The sequence below is a fragment of the Notothenia rossii genome (genome assembly GCF_949606895.1).
Source record: "Notothenia rossii genome assembly, chromosome: 8".
Taxonomy (NCBI): domain Eukaryota; kingdom Metazoa; phylum Chordata; class Actinopteri; order Perciformes; family Nototheniidae; genus Notothenia; species Notothenia rossii.
The window spans coordinates 33207822-33226191 of NC_136906.1; the positions used below are offsets into that span (position 1 = coordinate 33207822).

The 18370-nt window shown below is 41.5% G+C and overlaps 2 protein-coding genes across 2 annotated transcripts in view; both read left to right on the top strand.

Annotated features, from left to right (window-relative positions):
- Window positions 1-239: 239 nt before the first annotated feature.
- Window positions 240-16470, top strand: coil (coilin p80). The gene is made up of 7 exons (XM_079645880.1): window positions 240-554; window positions 4884-5925; window positions 7096-7194; window positions 14704-14751; window positions 14827-14896; window positions 15214-15302; window positions 16064-16470. The coding sequence occupies exons 1-7, from the start codon at window positions 304-306 to the stop codon at window positions 16109-16111; spliced, it is 1647 nt and encodes a 548-aa protein (XP_079502006.1). The 5' UTR covers window positions 240-303; the 3' UTR covers window positions 16112-16470.
- An 840-nt stretch (window positions 16471-17310) lies between these two features.
- Window positions 17311-18370, top strand: part of rab11fip4a (RAB11 family interacting protein 4 (class II) a) — a 55843-nt gene continuing 54783 nt past the window's right edge. Inside the window, 1 exon segment of the mRNA XM_079646572.1 lies at window positions 17311-17600. Within this exon segment, the coding sequence (XP_079502698.1) occupies window positions 17451-17600 (150 nt within the window). The 5' untranslated portion in view covers window positions 17311-17450.

Genomic DNA, 18370 nt, shown 5'->3' on the forward strand with positions numbered 1-18370 from the left:
TAATATGATAAATACATACACTTTATAGTGAATGTATGTTATGTGTAACATATTGGGTCCATTCGATTCCAATTTCACGACACTTTAACATCAGGCAATTTAATATTTGGACAGATTATTTTCTAAAAGATAATTAACTTTTGGCTCTTTTTTCACTCTGTTTGGTAAATTTAAAACAGTAACAAAGAAAGAAATGTGAAAGACGTATCTACATTATTTAACACTCTTGTTCTGAAACTCCCCGTTAGAAATACAGTGACTATTTCCGGCGGAACAGAGCGGTGATTTGGTCCTCTCGTGCTCATGGCTGCTCACGGTAAAAACTTTATCCGCGTGCGCCTCCACTTCGACTACCCGCCTCCGGCTGTGGCGGGATGCCGCATGTGCTGGCTGCTCGCGGACCTGAACACCTGCCGGGTGGTGGCGGACCTGGAGAGCCTGATCCGGGAGAAGTTCGGGTTCAGCCGCAGCAGCGTCTTGCAGCTCTTCCTCCAGGACTGCTACCTGCCGCACACCGAGAGCGTTTGTGTTGTGCGCGATGACGACAGCCTCAGGTGCGCGTGCTCTTCTGTCAATAATACTGTACTACACATAACATTGCACTTATAGTTCTTTTCACATAATGCTGTAGCCATAGTAGGCTACCGTATCCACACAGCAATGTACCCATAGTACTTTACCCATAGTACTGGACAGTGCATGACATTAAGGATTTTGGGAGATGGCCCTGTGGGCCATCTAAGCTAATTTACAGATGGCCCTGAGCCCAATAGAGATTGCCCTGAAAAATGCGTACGGACGAAATGGCACGAAGGGTTTGGGGGGCCTCCCCCTAGAACATTAAAATTTTTCCAGGTCTTACTGTAGATGTCTGGTGCATTCTCTAGACTGAATTGTAAGATGAACCATCACAATATTATATTGTACAATTTCAATTTTATTCTTCATTTCACTTGTTTGTTTGTTCTTGTTTGCTCGCTTGCATGCCCTGCATAGCTATAAGAAATACTTAAGTTGTTGGTCAAGACACTTTCCATCTGATGAAGGCAAATGCCTTCCCAGATGTAAAAAAGTAGAAAACATTACATTCAGTTATAACTGCCAAAACAAACATTATTTACACTATTATGGCTCCTGTTAAAAATGTTTGTAATGTTATCTACTGTAAGTTGGTCGAATGAATGCTTCCTCATCCGGAAGCAGACCGAGCAGACCCGAGCAGCAGTCGAGAGGAGCCGAGCGCATCCGCGAAGCACACAAAATGGTGACGTCGGAGTTCCCGTTAGCCGGCAAATCTAAATCTCTTCGGTCAAAAATAATTTCCCTTTAGCGCAATACCGCTTCAGTTGCGCCACTTATGTGACAGAGAAGAAGAGTATGTGACAGACAATAATAGTCAATTCTAATGTCTAACACGTAATGTGGAGAAAGAGATGTCCTGTCTGGGTTGATTGTGCGTTGATCTGTTGGTAATGCCTCGGGGTTCTGGTGGGCATGTAAACAAATGCATAATGCTGCGCTATACTTTGTGGCCTCACCCGGTTGCATAGCGACACTTATTGTTTAGGTGTCTTTTAATAAGCAGGTATTCATATCATTAGCTAGAACTAGCTGGATCTGATCGATATGGACATAAACGCGAGTGAAGTCTAATCTGACGGGAGAGAGAGATCAGCTGCTGCTGACGAGTCGACACGCAGCTCTGCATGATCACATGCAGCGATGAGCGGAACAAAACACACACTTCAGGTTAGAATATCACTCGTAGCTATTTTAATTACCTCTCAAACTACCGTAACTAGTTATAGATATGTTTAGTTTTACTGTCGGGTCACTCATTACTGGATCCGCGAGCTGCATGATACTGGCATAATAGATTGCCCGATCGGGCAACCAGCAGGTGAGGCTTCATTGCCCGAGCTAAATACTAGATGGCCCCGGGCCATCGGGCAGTCCTTAATGTCGAGCCCTGCTGGACCTTTATTACTGTACCCATACTGCTATACCCATAGTACTGTAGACCAGGGGTTCCCAAAGTGGGGGTCGCGAGAGCCCGAGTGGGGGTCGCGAGATGATTACAAAATAAAAATGAAAACAAAAAAATGGATTAAGTTTTTTTAATAATTTAATTTTTTTTGTTATTATTAATAATAACGTTTGCATAGACATTTTTTAAGGGGCGGACTAGCCATCTGTATAATTTCCCCGCAACGAGGCTCCCCCTTTGACAATCCACTAGCGCAGTGTTTCTCAAACTTTTTCATACCAAGGACCACTTAACCAATAAAAAACACTCATGGACCACCTAACTCCACAAATTTCCAAAAACAATAGGCCTGCTTACCCATTCCAACAGTATATAACAAATTACAGCCTAATAATGACAGCTTAACCTTCTCTATATTGCCTCGTTCACACATTAAATCAACAATACAAATACAGATTGTATAAGCATTTAGTTCAAATGCGATTTAAAATCCTCTCAGGTTTTACACCTCTTATTATGAAATGTAGACTACATTTATTATGTAGTATTATTTTAAACACAAGTTAATGTCCGAGCCAACAGACTCACAGATTGTTGGCTACTGAGAGATATGCAAAATACACCGCATGTAGTACGACACAAACCTCCGCTGTGGATTTTCAAAACAAAATAAAATAAAACTATGGTCGCAGGCCCAAGTTTAACTCTCTGAGGCCTGCATGGTCTGTCTACAAAACAAAAATAAAAAAACGTTTATGCAGCCCCAACAACAGCCTCTGATCATCAACAGACTTCATGCAATGCTTCATCAGATGCATATATTAGATAATAATCTATATCTCACTCCTAACACATCTAAATCAGAGCTTCAGCAGATGGCGTGTGCAGCGGTCTGCTTGCGCACAGAGCCGGAGTTTGTGAGAGAGCCGGCTTGAGTCAATTTCTCTTCAAAATATAATTGATTGCCAGCCTCCCTTGTCCGTGGCAAATCAGTTACGTTGGTAACGCAACTGATTTCTTCTAATGTGCCTGCCTGCATCTGGCGCTGAGTTGCCATATTCCTTTCATGAACCACTTCCTGATATCCATTGTTGCAGATAAATATAAATGATAATAGCCAAACTAACCTAGCAAGAGTAAACTGACAGGCTGCTGTGCCGCATCTCTCTCAAAAACCCACACGACTCAACCCAGCAAAAAAACTGTCTCGCGCGCAGAATTTCATTTTTCATTTCATTCAGAATTTCAATCAGAATTTCATAGCAAAATAAAAAAATGATATTAAACTAATCTTTCAACATAGTTTAAAACAAAAATAAATATTAGGACAGAGCCCTACAAATAACAACCATAAACATAATAATAAAACAATTAAAAGGTTGTATTCAGCCCTGATTAAACCCCCCCCCCCCCCGTTGACATGGGGTTGCCAGTCTCTGGCACTGTTATTTTGGGGGTCGTGGGCTCAAAAGTTTGGGAACCCCTGCTGTAGACTACTCATAGTGCTGTGCCTAATACTGTAGGATACTCATAGTACAGTACAGTATTGTACCAATAAGACTGTACCCGTAATGCTTATGGTTGTGAACCAATACTACTGTAGGCTACTCATAGTATTGTACCAATAGTACTGTACCCATAGCAATATAGGCTACCTATTAGGCTTGGACGGTATTACGGTATACCAGGGTATTTCGAAATACCGTCGGTATGATTTTCAATACCGTGAAGTCACAGACTGTGCGCCAAATCACAGATGCGTTTCATTCTATTACACTGACACGGAGTTTTGACAGGGACGACATTGGTTGTAATGCACAGCACGCGCCAGCAGAGGGCAGGGGAGGGCAGTCCATCTTTCCCGCTCTCAGAGCTCAGCACAGAGCTGAGCTGAGCAAGATGGCGGCAGCATTTGCCGGCCCCGAACTCGGACAACTAGTAAAAAAGAAAAATGCCTCTGCGCCTGTTTGGGACTATTTTGGGTTTACTCGTCGCCAGTGACTTCATCCAGCACAACGAGAGACAGAGGCACTTCTTTGGGAATGTTTAAGACGGGGTGAGTGAGTGTTGACATTTTTTAATCCTATGCAACTGGTTGATGGTTTTGTAGTGGAGGTCGGACGGTTTTAAAAACGAAAGCATTAACGTGCTAAACATTCACGCGAGTAATCCAATGAATCAAATGGAAATAAGGTTTTTAACACATGCACGGAATAATATTGCCAAACTAGTTAGTGAATATAGCAAACTTTATTCAATAAGTCAAGTATTTACTCTCGGAAAATGTTTATGTATGATGATATATTGTTAACTTAGCTCACAATGGAAACAACGTCGGACATCTACAAACGCGTCCTGTATCCGATCTCAAAATGTGCCATTTGCACAATGTGTCATGTATGCAGCCCTTGTTTTGCACTTGCGCGCATGTCGCGGCACTTTGCGAGCGTCTACCGGCTCGGGCTGCATTTTACACCGAACATATAATATACCGTTCGAAACATCTATTTGCCGCCGAACGCCACCTCGCTCAAGTCGACCAAAGTCATACCGTCATATACCGTATACCACGGTATGATGTCAGCAAGGTATGGCGGTATGAAAAAAATGATACCGCCCAAGCCTACTACCTATAGTATTGTACCCATAACACTGCACGCACAGTACTTTAATACATACTGTATAGTACTATCAGTGTAGTAATAGTAGTAGTAGTAGTCGTGTATTATTCCGACCTTTCTATGGGTAATTACTCTTGGTTTCCCTCTCAAATCCCTACCCCACTGTGCTTGATCCCGGAAGAATGGTCAAGAAAGTCATAAACTCTAAAGATATAAATGTGTATTTTACAATGTTTGTCTCCTCCTTTTTAAAGACTTAATTTTTGATTTTCCAGGGTGAAGGTGGACTCTCTGGCTCATCTTAACGGCCACAGCAGCAGCAGTCCGGATGCAGCAAGTGAAAACTGCAAAAAGAGACAGAGACCCACAGAGGAGGATTGTCCAGAAGAGAAGGCAGTGTGTGTGGATCGGAAGAAAAAAAAGAGGAAAAAAAAGTGTGAGGAGAGCATGGAGACCGATACCAAGCAGGCTTCAGGAGAGGAGAAGAATGGGAAGTTAGAAATAAAACACAAGAAGAAGAAGAAGAAGAAAAAGAAGGCAGAGGAAACTCCCAAAGCAGCTGCTTCTCCCCCAAAAACCCCAGATAGTGTAGAGAAGCCAGCTAAAAGCAGCAAGAAGCCCCTAGTGACAAAACCAAAGAAGGTCTCCTCTTCAGACTCCTGCAGCAGCAGCGAGGACGATGAAGCTGCCAAAAAACCAGCTGCCAAAAAACCAGCCGCCATAAAACCAGCCGCCATAACACCCACACCCAAAACACCCACACCCAAAGCACCCACACCCAAAACGCCCTCTTCCACTCCTACTGCTTCCAAGGCGCCTCCAACCACCAAACTCCCCCAGACTAAACCACGCCCTCCTCCTTCATCCTTTTCCGAGTGCTCCTCCTCTGATGAGGCCCCCGCTGTGAAAAGCCTGCCCAAAACAACTTATTTAACCTCCACAGCCCCAAAAGGAGCAATAAGTAAGGAGTCCAAGCCCCAGCAGGCCACCAATGCTGCACAGAAGCAGGTGGCGGTGCGAAATCACGCAGCATCTTCTGACTCAGACAGTGATGATGAGATCAAGCTGGTGATCCGCCGGCCGGGGCAGCAGCCGGGCTTCGGTGGGGGCAGCATGTCGCCATGGAGAGGCCGCGGCAGGGGACACATTGGGCGGGGGAGTCCTGTAGAGCAGGGCACGGGACACATCGGGCAGAGGAGTCCTGTAGAGCAGGGCAGGGGTGGAGGACCAGGGGGCTTCAGAGGGTCCAGTTACAACGGAGCCAGAGAGCCGTCCTGCCACACTGACTCACTGACCAACCTGTCAGTGGTCCTTCAGGTGTGTCTCATTAATGTCTGTGATTCAGTAGGATTTCAGTTCCTGCTTAGGTCATCTTTAAATAGGACAGTGATGGAAGAAGTACTTAGATTACTTACTTAGGTAAAAGTAACAATACAGTATAAAAATACTCAGCTATATGTAAAAGTCCTGTAGTCAAAATTGTACATAAGTAGAAGTATTAGCATAAAAATATACTTTAAAGTGGATCTATCATGCTATATTTGAATAATATAGTGTAGGACCATACCTATATAAGGCATATCTATACTTTTTATTTTTCAAAATTCCAAACAGATCATGCGTTTTAGCCATTCCTCATTTCGCTCAATTTAACACTGTCTTTTCATGTGCTGATTCTGTGAGAACAGCACCATCTACAGGCCTGGCATATGTACTACAGCGTCTCCAGCGCTTTCGAACGGCAATGTCCGTGGCTGTCTCCTCCTGATTGGTGGGGTTGGCCCAATAGCCGTAGCGCAACTTCTGTGACGTCATAGAAGTGTTCAAATCTGGATCAGTCTGTATCAGATCCGTTGCAGCCCCTTTTTTAGAGATTTGGGTATGGAGGAAAATAGAGAGGGTTGTGTTTTCTGACACTTGGTGAGTTCCCTGGAACACAGGGGACACATATTCATGTATAAAAGACGTACAAAAGTGCATTTTGCATGATAGGTCACCTTTAAGTACCAAAAGTAAAAGTACTCTTCATGAAGATGCACAAATAAGCATATATAATATATTTTAAATGATTGTGTTATAACTATTAATGTATTAATGTGTTCATAACTTCAATGTTGCACTTGAAAAAAGTGTGGTTCATTTGAATTATGTGATGCACTCCTGGCTAGCTTAACCTATAATAAAATATAATAATGTGTTAGTTGATTTATATTTTGTATTCATAATCTAAATCAGAAAAGTAACTAAATCTGTTAAATAAAAGTATTTGAGGAAAAAGTACAACATTTGTCTACAGTAAAGTACAAGTACCTCCATTTATTTTACTTAAAGTACAGAACTTGAAAACATTTACTTAAAAGAAAGTAACAACAAATAAAGAAACTGACACTAGTCTGAGAGATGACCTAATTGTTAACATCTAACGAGAAACAAGTTAAAAAAAACGATTGCACCATTCAACCATACTTTGTTCATCCCTTGTTGTAGAACGGAGCAAACGGAGCACAAGCTGCCCCCAAACGGGACTACAGCACCTTGCCTCTGCTGGCCGCCCCCCCCCAGCCAGGGCAGAAGATCGCCTTCAAGGTAATGCCCTAGCCACACGGAGACGAAACGGGTCGTATCCGCTACAGTTCTCTATCAAATAGACCAGGGGTGTCAAACTCAATTTCATCTCGGGCCACATCAGCATTATGGTTGCCCTCAAAGGGCCAGTTGTAAATTTAACACTATATAAATATACATATAAAAAATGTTTTGCCTCTGCATTGGAGTATTATTGGTTTTGGCAATAACTACGTCTGAAAGCACATGGTTGTGCATCGATGTATTGTGCACATAGACACAAAAATACTGTATGTGGGCTCAGACTAACATTTCACTCTCTTACTGTTACATAAATCCCATGAATTTATGAAATGTTGTTAGCCTCATCATATTTTATCAAACAGTGAGTGAGATACCATTTTAGTGTAATATATTTGTTGTGAATAATAAAGTATATGGAGGGGGGGGGGGGCACAGAGGGGGGGGGGGGGACGTGGAAGTTTTCCTCCTTCCTTTAGGGGGGGCGTATAATCAGCAGCGAACCGCTTCAACACGTGTATTTTGGTGTATTCACGGCATTCATTTTGTTATTCTACAGTATTGTTGTTTTATAGTTATTAACCCAATTTGTGTTCTTTGAAATTGAAAAGGATATCGCATTGTGTTTGTTACCTTCGTTGCAGTTGTATATGTCTTAAGTGTAATTTGGCTTGGCTTCCTGTTTATGGACATGCTTTTATTTTGAAGGAGAGGTAGTGCTGTTGACAGGAAGTTGTTGTTGCTTTGGAAACAACTTGACGGAGATTAACGGAGAAAAGTAATATCTACATATAAAGACGGAGAAAGTAAACGATAACGTTTATGGTTAAGTGTTAGCACCCCCCGAACAAGCTCTTACGTTGTTATAGGAGATTTCAATAAATTCTATTTGAAAAAAAAACGTGGAAAAAACCAATAAAACGAATATCCGAATAACGAAATTGAAACCCGAATAGTACTCCAACGAACAAATATTCGAATGTTCGTGTACAGCCCTACTGGTCACTCACCGCCTCAGTGTGAGTGCCGCTGCTGATAGGAAGTCGCTTCAGTGCGCTGTCACAAAACAAAATGTATTTTGGGACATGTAGTTTATGGGCAACGTGCTTAAGCAGTATGTAACCCTATAATAAACTGTTTATATTCTTTGCGAGCTCTCGCGGGCCTAATAAAATGAGGTTACGGGCCGGATTTGGCGCGCGGTCCTTGAGTTTGACACCTGATATAGACGGTTCGGCCACACGAGGCCGACAGGGAATCACAGTAACGATAACGGGTCCCAAGGTTGGTAGATCTGTGGACGCACCGCTCCGGGGGGCCAAACGGCTCCGTGTCTCCGCCTATACGATCATGTCCTGATAACGAAAATACTGATGGGCTGTCAGGAGAGGGGGAGGAAAAGAGAGACTCCGTATATTATTATATAGAGTCGTTATTCATTTGTTTTAAAGCTCAATAAATAACTAAGAAAACAGTTGACCGGCACTTTTCTAATTTTGTCCAGAAGATTTCAACTTTAACGGACATGTTGACCGGCGAAAAAATATCTAACTGAAACTCTGCCACACTGTTCCCTCGTCCCTTGGAAAAGGCGGAGAGGTGGGTGTTTATCATCTGCTGGTGGACTAACCGGAGATAATTACAGCAGGTGCACACGCTTGCCTCGGGGAGGGAGAAAAAGAGCAAGAGCCCTGGCCCCTGCCCAGGGCCGGCCCTAGACTTTTGGGGGCCCTAAGCAAGCTTTGGCTTGGGGGCCACCCTCACTCTAGCGCAGGGGTCACCAACCTTTTTGTCACCGAGGGCTACTTCAAGGGTACTGAGTAATACGAAGGGCTACTTGTTTGATACAAACTTCCTGAATAACATAATTGCACGGTTCACCTTTAATGATAATATTATTATTAATAATAATCAGAATACATATTAATTTACTGTATGTGAAGGACTGTCTGATCACATGTTAATGTTAATTATTCCTCACAATAATTATTAACAATGATTTACCATTGCTATAGCAACCCCATTGTTTTGTTATGAAAATGTATCTATATTTATACACATTCTCGCGAGATCTATCAGGGGTCTTGTAATGCTGCGTTCACACCGTACGCGACTTCGCTCTAATCGCTCGAGTTTCACCGCTGCTGCCAGCTGTGTTTACTCGCATCATTCAAACAAGACGCGCTGGCTCGGGAGCTACAACTACAACAAAATGAACATATTTTACCGTGATTAAACGGTTAGTAAAAACCATGAATTAATGCTTGACAAGTCTGCAGACAAGACGGCAGGCGAAAAACCTTTTAAAATGCTTGTTTTCTGAATGGAGATTGGGTCGACCAGGCTAAGCTAACGTTGTACAGGACTGTCTCAGAAAATTAGAATATTGTGATAAAGTTCTTTATTTTCTGTAATGCAATTAAAAAAAAAAAAAAAAAAAATGTCATACATTCTGGATTCATTACAAATCAACTGAAATATTGCAAGCCTTTTATTATTTTAATATTGCTGATTATGGCATACAGCTTAAGAAAACTCAAAAATCCTATCTCAAAAAATTAGAATAGTTCCTCAGACCAAGTAAAAAAAAAAAGATTTATAACAGCAAAACACAATCAAACATTTGAAAATGTCCATTAATGCACTCAGTACTTGGGAATCCTTTTGCACGGATTACTGCATCAATGCGGCGTGGCATGGAGGCAATCAGCCTGTGGCATTGCTGAGGTGTTATGGATGCCCAGGATGCTTCAATAGCGGCCTTTAGCTCATTAGCATTGTTGGGTCTGGTGTCTTTCAGCTTCTTCTTCACAATACCCCACATATTCTCTATGGGGTTCAGGTCAGGGGAATTTGCAGGCCAATCGAGGACAGTAATGCCATGGTCAGTACACCAGTTACTGGTGGTTTTGGCACTGTGGGCAGGTGCCAGATCATGCTGGAAAATGAATTCCTCATCTCCATAGAGCTTTTCAGCAGACGGAAGCATGTAGTGCTCTAAAATCTCTTGGTACACAGCTGCATTTACTCTGGGCTTGATGAAACACAGTGGACCAACACCAGCAGCTGACATGGCTCCCCAAACCATCGCTGACTGTGGGAACTTCACACTGGATTTCAAGCAACTTGGATTTTGCTCCTCTCCAGCCTTTCTCCAGACTCTGGCGCCTTGACTTCCAAATGAAATACAAAACTTGCTTTCGTCTGAAAAGAGGACTTTGGACCACTGTGCAACTGTCCAGTGCTTCTTTTCCTTAGCCCAAGTCAGACGCCTCTTCCGTTGTCTTGAGTTCAGAAGTGGCTTGACCATGGGAATACGGCTATTGTAGCCCATTTCCCGGACACGTCTGTGAACAGTGACTTTTGATACCTGGACTCCAGCTTCAGTCCACTGTCTTTGAAGCTCCCCCAAATTCTGGAAGCGACTCTTCTTCACAATGCTGTTAAGGCTGCGGTCATCTCTCTTGGTTGTGCAGCGTTTCCTGCCACATTTCCCCCTTCCAACAGACTTTTTGTGGATGTGCTTTGAAACTGCACTCTGTGAACAGCTTGCTCTTTGAGAAATTTATTTTTGTGTCTTACCCTCCTGATGGAGGGTGTCAATGACGGTCCTCTGGACAGCAGTCAGATCAGCAGTCTTCCCCATACTTGTGATTTAGTTTACTGAACCAAGCTGAGTGTTTTTCAAGGCTCAGGAAACCCTTGCAGGTGTTTCGAGTTAATTAGACGATTCAAGTGATTCGTTGAACACCCTACTAGTATACTTTTTCATGATATTCTAATATTTAGAGATAGGATATTTGAGTTTTCTTAAGCTGTATGCCATAATCAGCAATATTAAAATAATAAAAGGCTTGCAATATTTCAGTTGATTTGTAATGAATCCAGAATGTATGACATTTTTGTTTTTTTAATTGCATTACAGAAAATAAAGAACTTTATCACAATATTCTAATTTTCTGAGACAGTCCTGTATATGCTCATTCCACACTCATAACAACGGCGACTGTATTCGCCATGACACAGACAGTCTGTGGTTTGTACTTGTTTAACTTTTGTCCAGTTTCTGATAAGATATGAGGAGCTGTGATCTCTGTTTGCTAACAGCTGATGTTTACTGGTTGAACGTCAGTGGCAGGCTGAGGTGTGTGTGTGTGTGTGTGTGTGTGTGTGTGTGTGTGTGTGTGTGTGTGTGTGTGTGTGTGTGTGTGTGTGTGTGTGTGTGTGTGTGTGTGTGTGTGTGTGTGTGTGTGTGTGTGTGTGTGTGTGTGTGTGTGTGTGTGTGTGTGTGTGTGTGTGTGTGTGTGTGTGTGTGTGTGTGTGTGTGTGTGTGTGTGTGTGTGTGTGTGTGTGTGTGTGTGTGTGTGTGTGTGTGTGTGTGTGTGTGTGTGTGTGTGTGTGTGTGTGTGTGTGTGTGTGTGTGTGTGTGTGTGTGTGTGTGTGTGTGTGTGTGTGTGTGTGTGTGTGTGTGTGTGTGTGGCCCCATGATCGTAGCTGCTCATGCTAGCTTGTCTCAGCTAAGGATGGAATGGAGATTTGGTCCGTGGAGTTCAACTCTGAACCTATCTGGGGTCAGAGTTCAATTTCACGCACCAAATCTCCATTTCCCTTACATATGTACATATAAAATGTGTGCTTTTAAAATGTTATATTCAATATTGTCATTTAAAAAAAAAAAAATGTATTCAATAATTTTTTTAGGCGGAGCTCCATGGTGACTTGTGCTATTTTTAGAACATGCACGCGGGCGACCAATTTCCCCCCTGCGGGCGACTTAGTGCCCGCGGGCACCGCGTTGGCTACCCCTGCTCTAGCGTGTTCTCACTACACACAACACAGAACCAACTTTTGTCTTATGATGTTAGCATAAGCACACATATTGTATAAATAAGCATGTAAACACAGTGGACCTAACCTCCTCTAGGGGGGTCCTCACCTCCTCTAAGGGGGTCCGGGGGCATGATCCCCCGGGAAGTTTTTTTTTAAATATTGAAGTTAAAAGCATCAATCTGGTGCACTTTGAGAGAAAAAATAAGAGATCTATGGATACATCTCTCAACACCCGTATGAAACAGAACTGTAAACAGATTTTTCTTTATGGATATTTTACAAATCACTTAAACTGTATTCTTGTTTTGTCATATAGTATTTCATAACTGTTTTTCATTTATTGTCTCCGGCTGTCGATCTGATAATGTTCACATAGAAACTAGCTGTCAATAGGAATATCATTCAGAAGAATTATAATTTTTTGCAAAAATCTGTCACAAAAAGAGGTTGCACATTTAAATTCAGGTGTTGTTATGGCAACGTCAGTGGCCAAACAGCCACATTTACTGCTGCAAATACGTTCAAACATGCTGTTGACACGTAAAGCAGTGGCAACTATGCCACCATTTCAGCTGATTTTTTTCTCAGAAATATACTGTCACATCACATCCATATATTTCAGTGCTAGGTGGATGCTTAGCTAAGCTAACTATGAAACACTTTAACTGACAGGACTCCGGATCAACTGTGTACTGTAAGGTAGCTTCTAGCTTCATGTCGAACAGTAAGTCAACATTTCCCAGAGAGCTTTCTTTGAAATCACCAGGTAACGCTAAAAAACATTACATTTAGATTATATGACAAAGTGTTTATTTAATATATCTGGCTAGCTATACTTGCTAACGGTTTAGCTTACCCCCGCGATTCAAAGTAACGTCAACGTAGCTGTAATTTATGCTTTGCTTACATGTTCGCTTAACTTGGGAGTTTACTGACATTTACATACCTTGTTTACCTGGCTCAAGTGGTGGCTCTGGGGTTGTTGTGTGAGCCACCACTTGAGAATTGTCGTATTTTTTAAGAAAATGTTTTCTTATGTCCATCTTCAAAAACCTCTGAGTCCGACTGACAGTTTATTTTAAACATTGTCACAGCTCACAGGATAGGTACCTGTCAGCCAATAAGACAGATGTTTATTTCAATTCAACTCTCTGGTTGGTCTGTTGTCTTGCCTCTGTTGCATTTACTGAACACGGGAAATTACAATCCTGCCGTCCTCTCTTGGGTCATGATGAGGTTCAGGCAAAGCATGGTTAATGTATTATGTTATTGACTCAATAATATAATACATGACTTTGAGAGTAGGCAATCTAGGTATATTAACACAATTCATTAAACATACTTATCACAGCAACGGTGTACTGAGATTTACTTATTATTTAAATTGTTTTTTGTTGTTGTTGCTAGGGGGCCCCATAGTGGCTGCAGGGCCCTAAGCGGCCGCTTATGTCGCTTAATGGGTCGGGCCGGCTCTGCCCCTACCTCTTTCCCCACCGCTGCTGCTAAATCCACCGTGGAGAATAAACAGAAGGGCAACCATGCATGATCGTGAAGTCTTCTAAGCTGCTTTTGTTGTATTTTGTGGCAGAAGTACAGCGCCACTTACAGGCCCGGCATATGTACTACAGCGTCTCCAGCTGGTCAAGCTTTCTCGTGTGGACGGACACATTTCTGGTGCCGATTGCGTGTGGACGGAATACTTTTTTGATATCGAATTCGGTTAGTTTTCGTTACCGTGTGGCTAGGGTCTTACACTCACTAACTTTGCCCATGGCTAGCTTGTTGGTGGCTAGCTAAGCAGAGCAGAATGTCACTGTGTCTGGTAATCCATGTTGAAAATAAGAGTTACTCGCAGCCCTAATTACCAGTAGGTGTAATGCTGTTTATTGCTCACTGTTACGTCCCGACTAGGGGAAGAGGAAAGCAACATACACCAGATTGGAATTGGTAATAATTATAAATGGTTTTATTATAAAGCAAGGTGAAACAAAATGGCAGGCAGGCAGCCTGAAACAACAAAAAGGCCAAAAGGGCACAGGTTGACAAATAACATAACAAAAGGAGGACTCTAAAAAAGGAGCCTACTTAAATACAAAGAAATATAGCTAATAACCAAAATAACCCTCACCGTCAAAGTGGTACAGTCTAAAGAAGGGAAGCTGTAAGAAAACACAGCTGAAGGAGGGAAACTAAGCACACTACGCTAAACACATATATCCACACTCAACACATCTCTCGACACTCGTCACTAAGCACATAAATTGTCACTCGACACTGAGCACATATGTTGACATTCGTCACTAAACACATATGTCACACCAAACACAGTCTGTAGTGTCCATGACACAAGAGCAAAAGGTATGAGGCGTCTGATCGCAGCAGAGCCTCCTGAGTGATAATTTTTCCCAGGCTTTGTAGTCCTCTCCAGCAGGTGTGCGCTGGGCTTGCACAGGGATTGGAGAACGTCGGGCCCGGCGTGCTCCAATCAGTGTCCTCGGAAGTGGACCAGGAGATGACAGCCAATGACGTTGGGGCAACCACACAGCTCATTTACATAATCACACACAGCTGCAAACAATCCCAGACAGGTTACCGAGCAGGCAGAAACAGCAGCCGTAACACTCACCACTATTTTTCCTTTTTAATGTATTTACAATAAACATTTGTGTGTGTTCACAGTTACTAGAGCTAACAGAGAACTACACACCGGAAGTATCAGAGTATAAGGTAGGTGTGATTTTCTCTGACTTCATCATACTGGAATCCCCACACTACTGACCCACATGTTGCATCTCATTTTAGGAAGGAAAGCTTGTGAGCTTTGACCCAACCACCAAACAGATCGATCTGGAACTTCTTTATACCTATCAAGGTAAGGACCCTTGCACCACTTACATCATTGATATTATTCAAAAATGGCTAATTTAAAGTGTCAACATTCAAAAAGGTTTGTCTTCCAAAACACTGGGGGCAAAGAAAATATCGCATTGCAGTACTCGCACAAGTTTGAACGCGATATGATTTGTATTCCTCTTGTCACTCAAACTATACGCTCCGGATAGTAGGCGAGGCTTATCTATATGTAAACAGAATCAGAATCAGGTTTATTACCAGGTAGGTTCAAACGCACAAGGAATTTGACAAGGTGTCGTAATGCATACATTAAAAAAAAAAATCATTCTTCCTCAGCTCCTGTTGAGCCGGGCAAGTTTGACCTTGTGTATCAGAACGCAGACGGCTCTGAGAGCGTGGAGTACGCCGTGTCCAGAGGCTCTCAGGTAACATATTGAACTACTGATTTATAGTTAAAGGAATACTTTAACCTTAAGGGAAAGGAAGGTGAAGGAGGGAAATAAATCTCATGTCTGTTTGTCAATTATATTTACTTCAATAGTGTTTTTATTTTTCACACAGTTTATAGATTTGTTATCTGAACTGTCATCTGTATATTTTTCTTACTCTCTAATGCTGGTTTATTCTATTTTGTGATGTTTATATTTTAGAATTGTTTTATTTCTACTCTTATAATTTGTTATTATATGCAATGCCTTGTTTTGTTTTATGCTGCTGCAACAACAACAAAATCCCAAATGGGGATTAATAAAGCACATTTTATTTTATATATACATATATAATAAGGGACCTTTTTAACAAACAAACAAAATGTCAAAAATGTTCAATAACAATTAAAACAAATACTTATGCAAACATAAAATTGTGCACATTGTACTACTACACTATACGACTATAACTGTAATAAATATATTAAACTCAGAGCAGATAAGGGTTTTGTGTGTTATAAAGAGTATAAAGTTGTGAGCAGTAGTGCTGAGATCCAAAGCGGCTGGACTGGATCACATCGTAGATATGATAAACCTCACAGAACATTAACCAGGCCTATTCATTTCTACCCAAATGCTGGTCGAAAGCAGCTAATGCCACATTGATGGCAACAAGTACCTACTCATTGAAAGTGCTGAATAATTCATATGCGTATAAGCATATTTCTAAGCATATTCGTCTTCATCTCATCCCACAGGTGACAGAGCGCTGGGACTCCCTGCTGGAACCAAGGCTGATCATCTAAAAATGGATCAAGCTGTTTCTCTACTTATTTTTTATTTCAGGATCCTTCAGCTTGACTTAAACTGGGGAGTCATTCCTGTGCATTGTACATTACGGCTAAGGAATGTGATGAAGGTTGATTATATACTCTTAGATGTACTCCTCAATAACTCTTTATTTGCTCAGAAAAGCTAGTGTAGGTGTAAGTATTGAAAAGTGGAATATGTTTTGCATTCAAGATACGAAGTATTGTGTTTTAATATGTTGGTGGAACGAGTGACTTCCAGGACAGAGACATAATGGTTTTATGTTTTGTACAGTATTGGGTTGATATCAGTCTTGTATAAACCGTTTTTCTAATAAAATCCTTGGTCTATAGTATTATTGCAATGTAGTAATGCTTCCTTTCATGAAAAGCCATTTCTTCCAGGAGAAGAAAAGAATGACAAGAATGCTATATGAAACATTGATTCCCTATGTCATTTAAAATGTAGACTTACTACATCAAATATATGAAACAAAGGCACATGCTGAATCCCAACTCTCCCATTGTATTAACAGGAAAGGATAAGGTGCCTGCATTCAATCCAACTTAAGGTCAAGCGAACTAAACACCATAGCTCAATGTTTTTTTTGGTTATTTTTTATAAGGATCTACCTGGAGCTGTGTCACCACCATGGTCAGTTTTCAAAAATATTTTTTTAGCTGCTTGTACTAACTCCATTTCTTTTTTGCATTGCATTGTGGGATACACATTTACATAGTGATTATGTTCAAAAATTAGATGAAGATGTGTTTGCTGTCTGCAACTGACTAAGTAATGTTGGTTACAGACACACATTTCAACTTTGCTCATGTATTAGCTGCTAATATATGAGCGTTGCTTCATGCTGTGCTTTATTGCATCTGAATGCAACCAAGAAGAATGTATTTTCAGAAATGATATGCATTGCTTTAAATCATAATCTTGAATTCTTCCAGTTCCAACCATTATTATCTTTGATGCCATTCTTTGCATTGTGTGTACTATATTCTCTTTTTTTGTTGAACTTGGCTCTACTGCATCTTTGAAAACAGCTGAAAGGGCATATTTCGGAGACTGGTAACGAGGTAACACACCTGGATTATTAATGAGCTGCCGGCTTGTGACGCAATGCCTCGTGCCTCAATCGTTTATCATCGGCCTTTTCCGTCACTTCTCGCGCTTCTTGAGCACGCGCCGCAGCTTATGTCACGGCAGCAGCAGCAGTCGGTTCGGCGGAGGAGAGCGGAGGACGGGATGAAGGAGAAGACGACGGTGATGATGGCGACCGTCACAGACATTCTTTAACAGGAAAAAAAAATACCAAGCAGCTCTGCGATGGAAGGAAATGTTCCTGACCAGGAGCAGCTCCTGCAGTTTCTCCGGAGGCTCAAGGAGGTTTTCGATGTCTGTGACGAAGATGCGGACGGATTCATCCGCGTTGAGCACCTGGTGGACCTCGGGCTGCAGTTCGGCCAAGGAGACGAGGTGAGAGGCTGGAGGACAGGACGTTTCCGCTAAATATAGACCATTTGTGCTTTTATATTTATATCAGTATTCAGCTAATCGTAGAATATAGGTGTTTTTTATTTAGCTAATTATAAGATCTGTGCTTTACCAACATGAGTGTTTCGAAGGCTATTCGGCTATGTATTCAGTAGCTAACTGACTATATGTTCCTTGCATGCTCAGTGTTTAGCTATAGACTATACTGCATGCTTTACATGTTCATTATTTAGCTAAATATAGTCTGTGTGCTTTTCACGGGTGTTCAGTTGCTAACTATTGACTGATATGTTATTTACATGTTCAGTGTTTAGCTAACTATAGACTGTAGTTGCCTAACATGTCTTTTCAATATTTAGCTGGATATATAGGCCTAATATAGGTATTTTACATTTCTCTTCAGTAGGTGCTTACCTATCTATAGTTAGCTGAATAATAACGCGTAAATGTACATGTTAGTATGAGATTATAGGTGCTTTGCATGTGTGTTCAGTTGCTAACTATTGACTGTATGTTCTTTACATGTTCAGTGTTAAGCTAACTAGACTTTGTCGTTTTAATATTAAACTGGACATCAAATAACTTTATATTATTGCTTTTAACTAACCTAATACAGTTGACATAATACATTTAATTAAAGTCAACGTTTCCGTTTTTTCAGTATATAGGCAGAGCTGGAAGAAGTACTAAGATCTTACTTGAGTAAAAGTACCAGAGTGTAGGAATAGGCTACTCTGTTACAAGTCATGTAC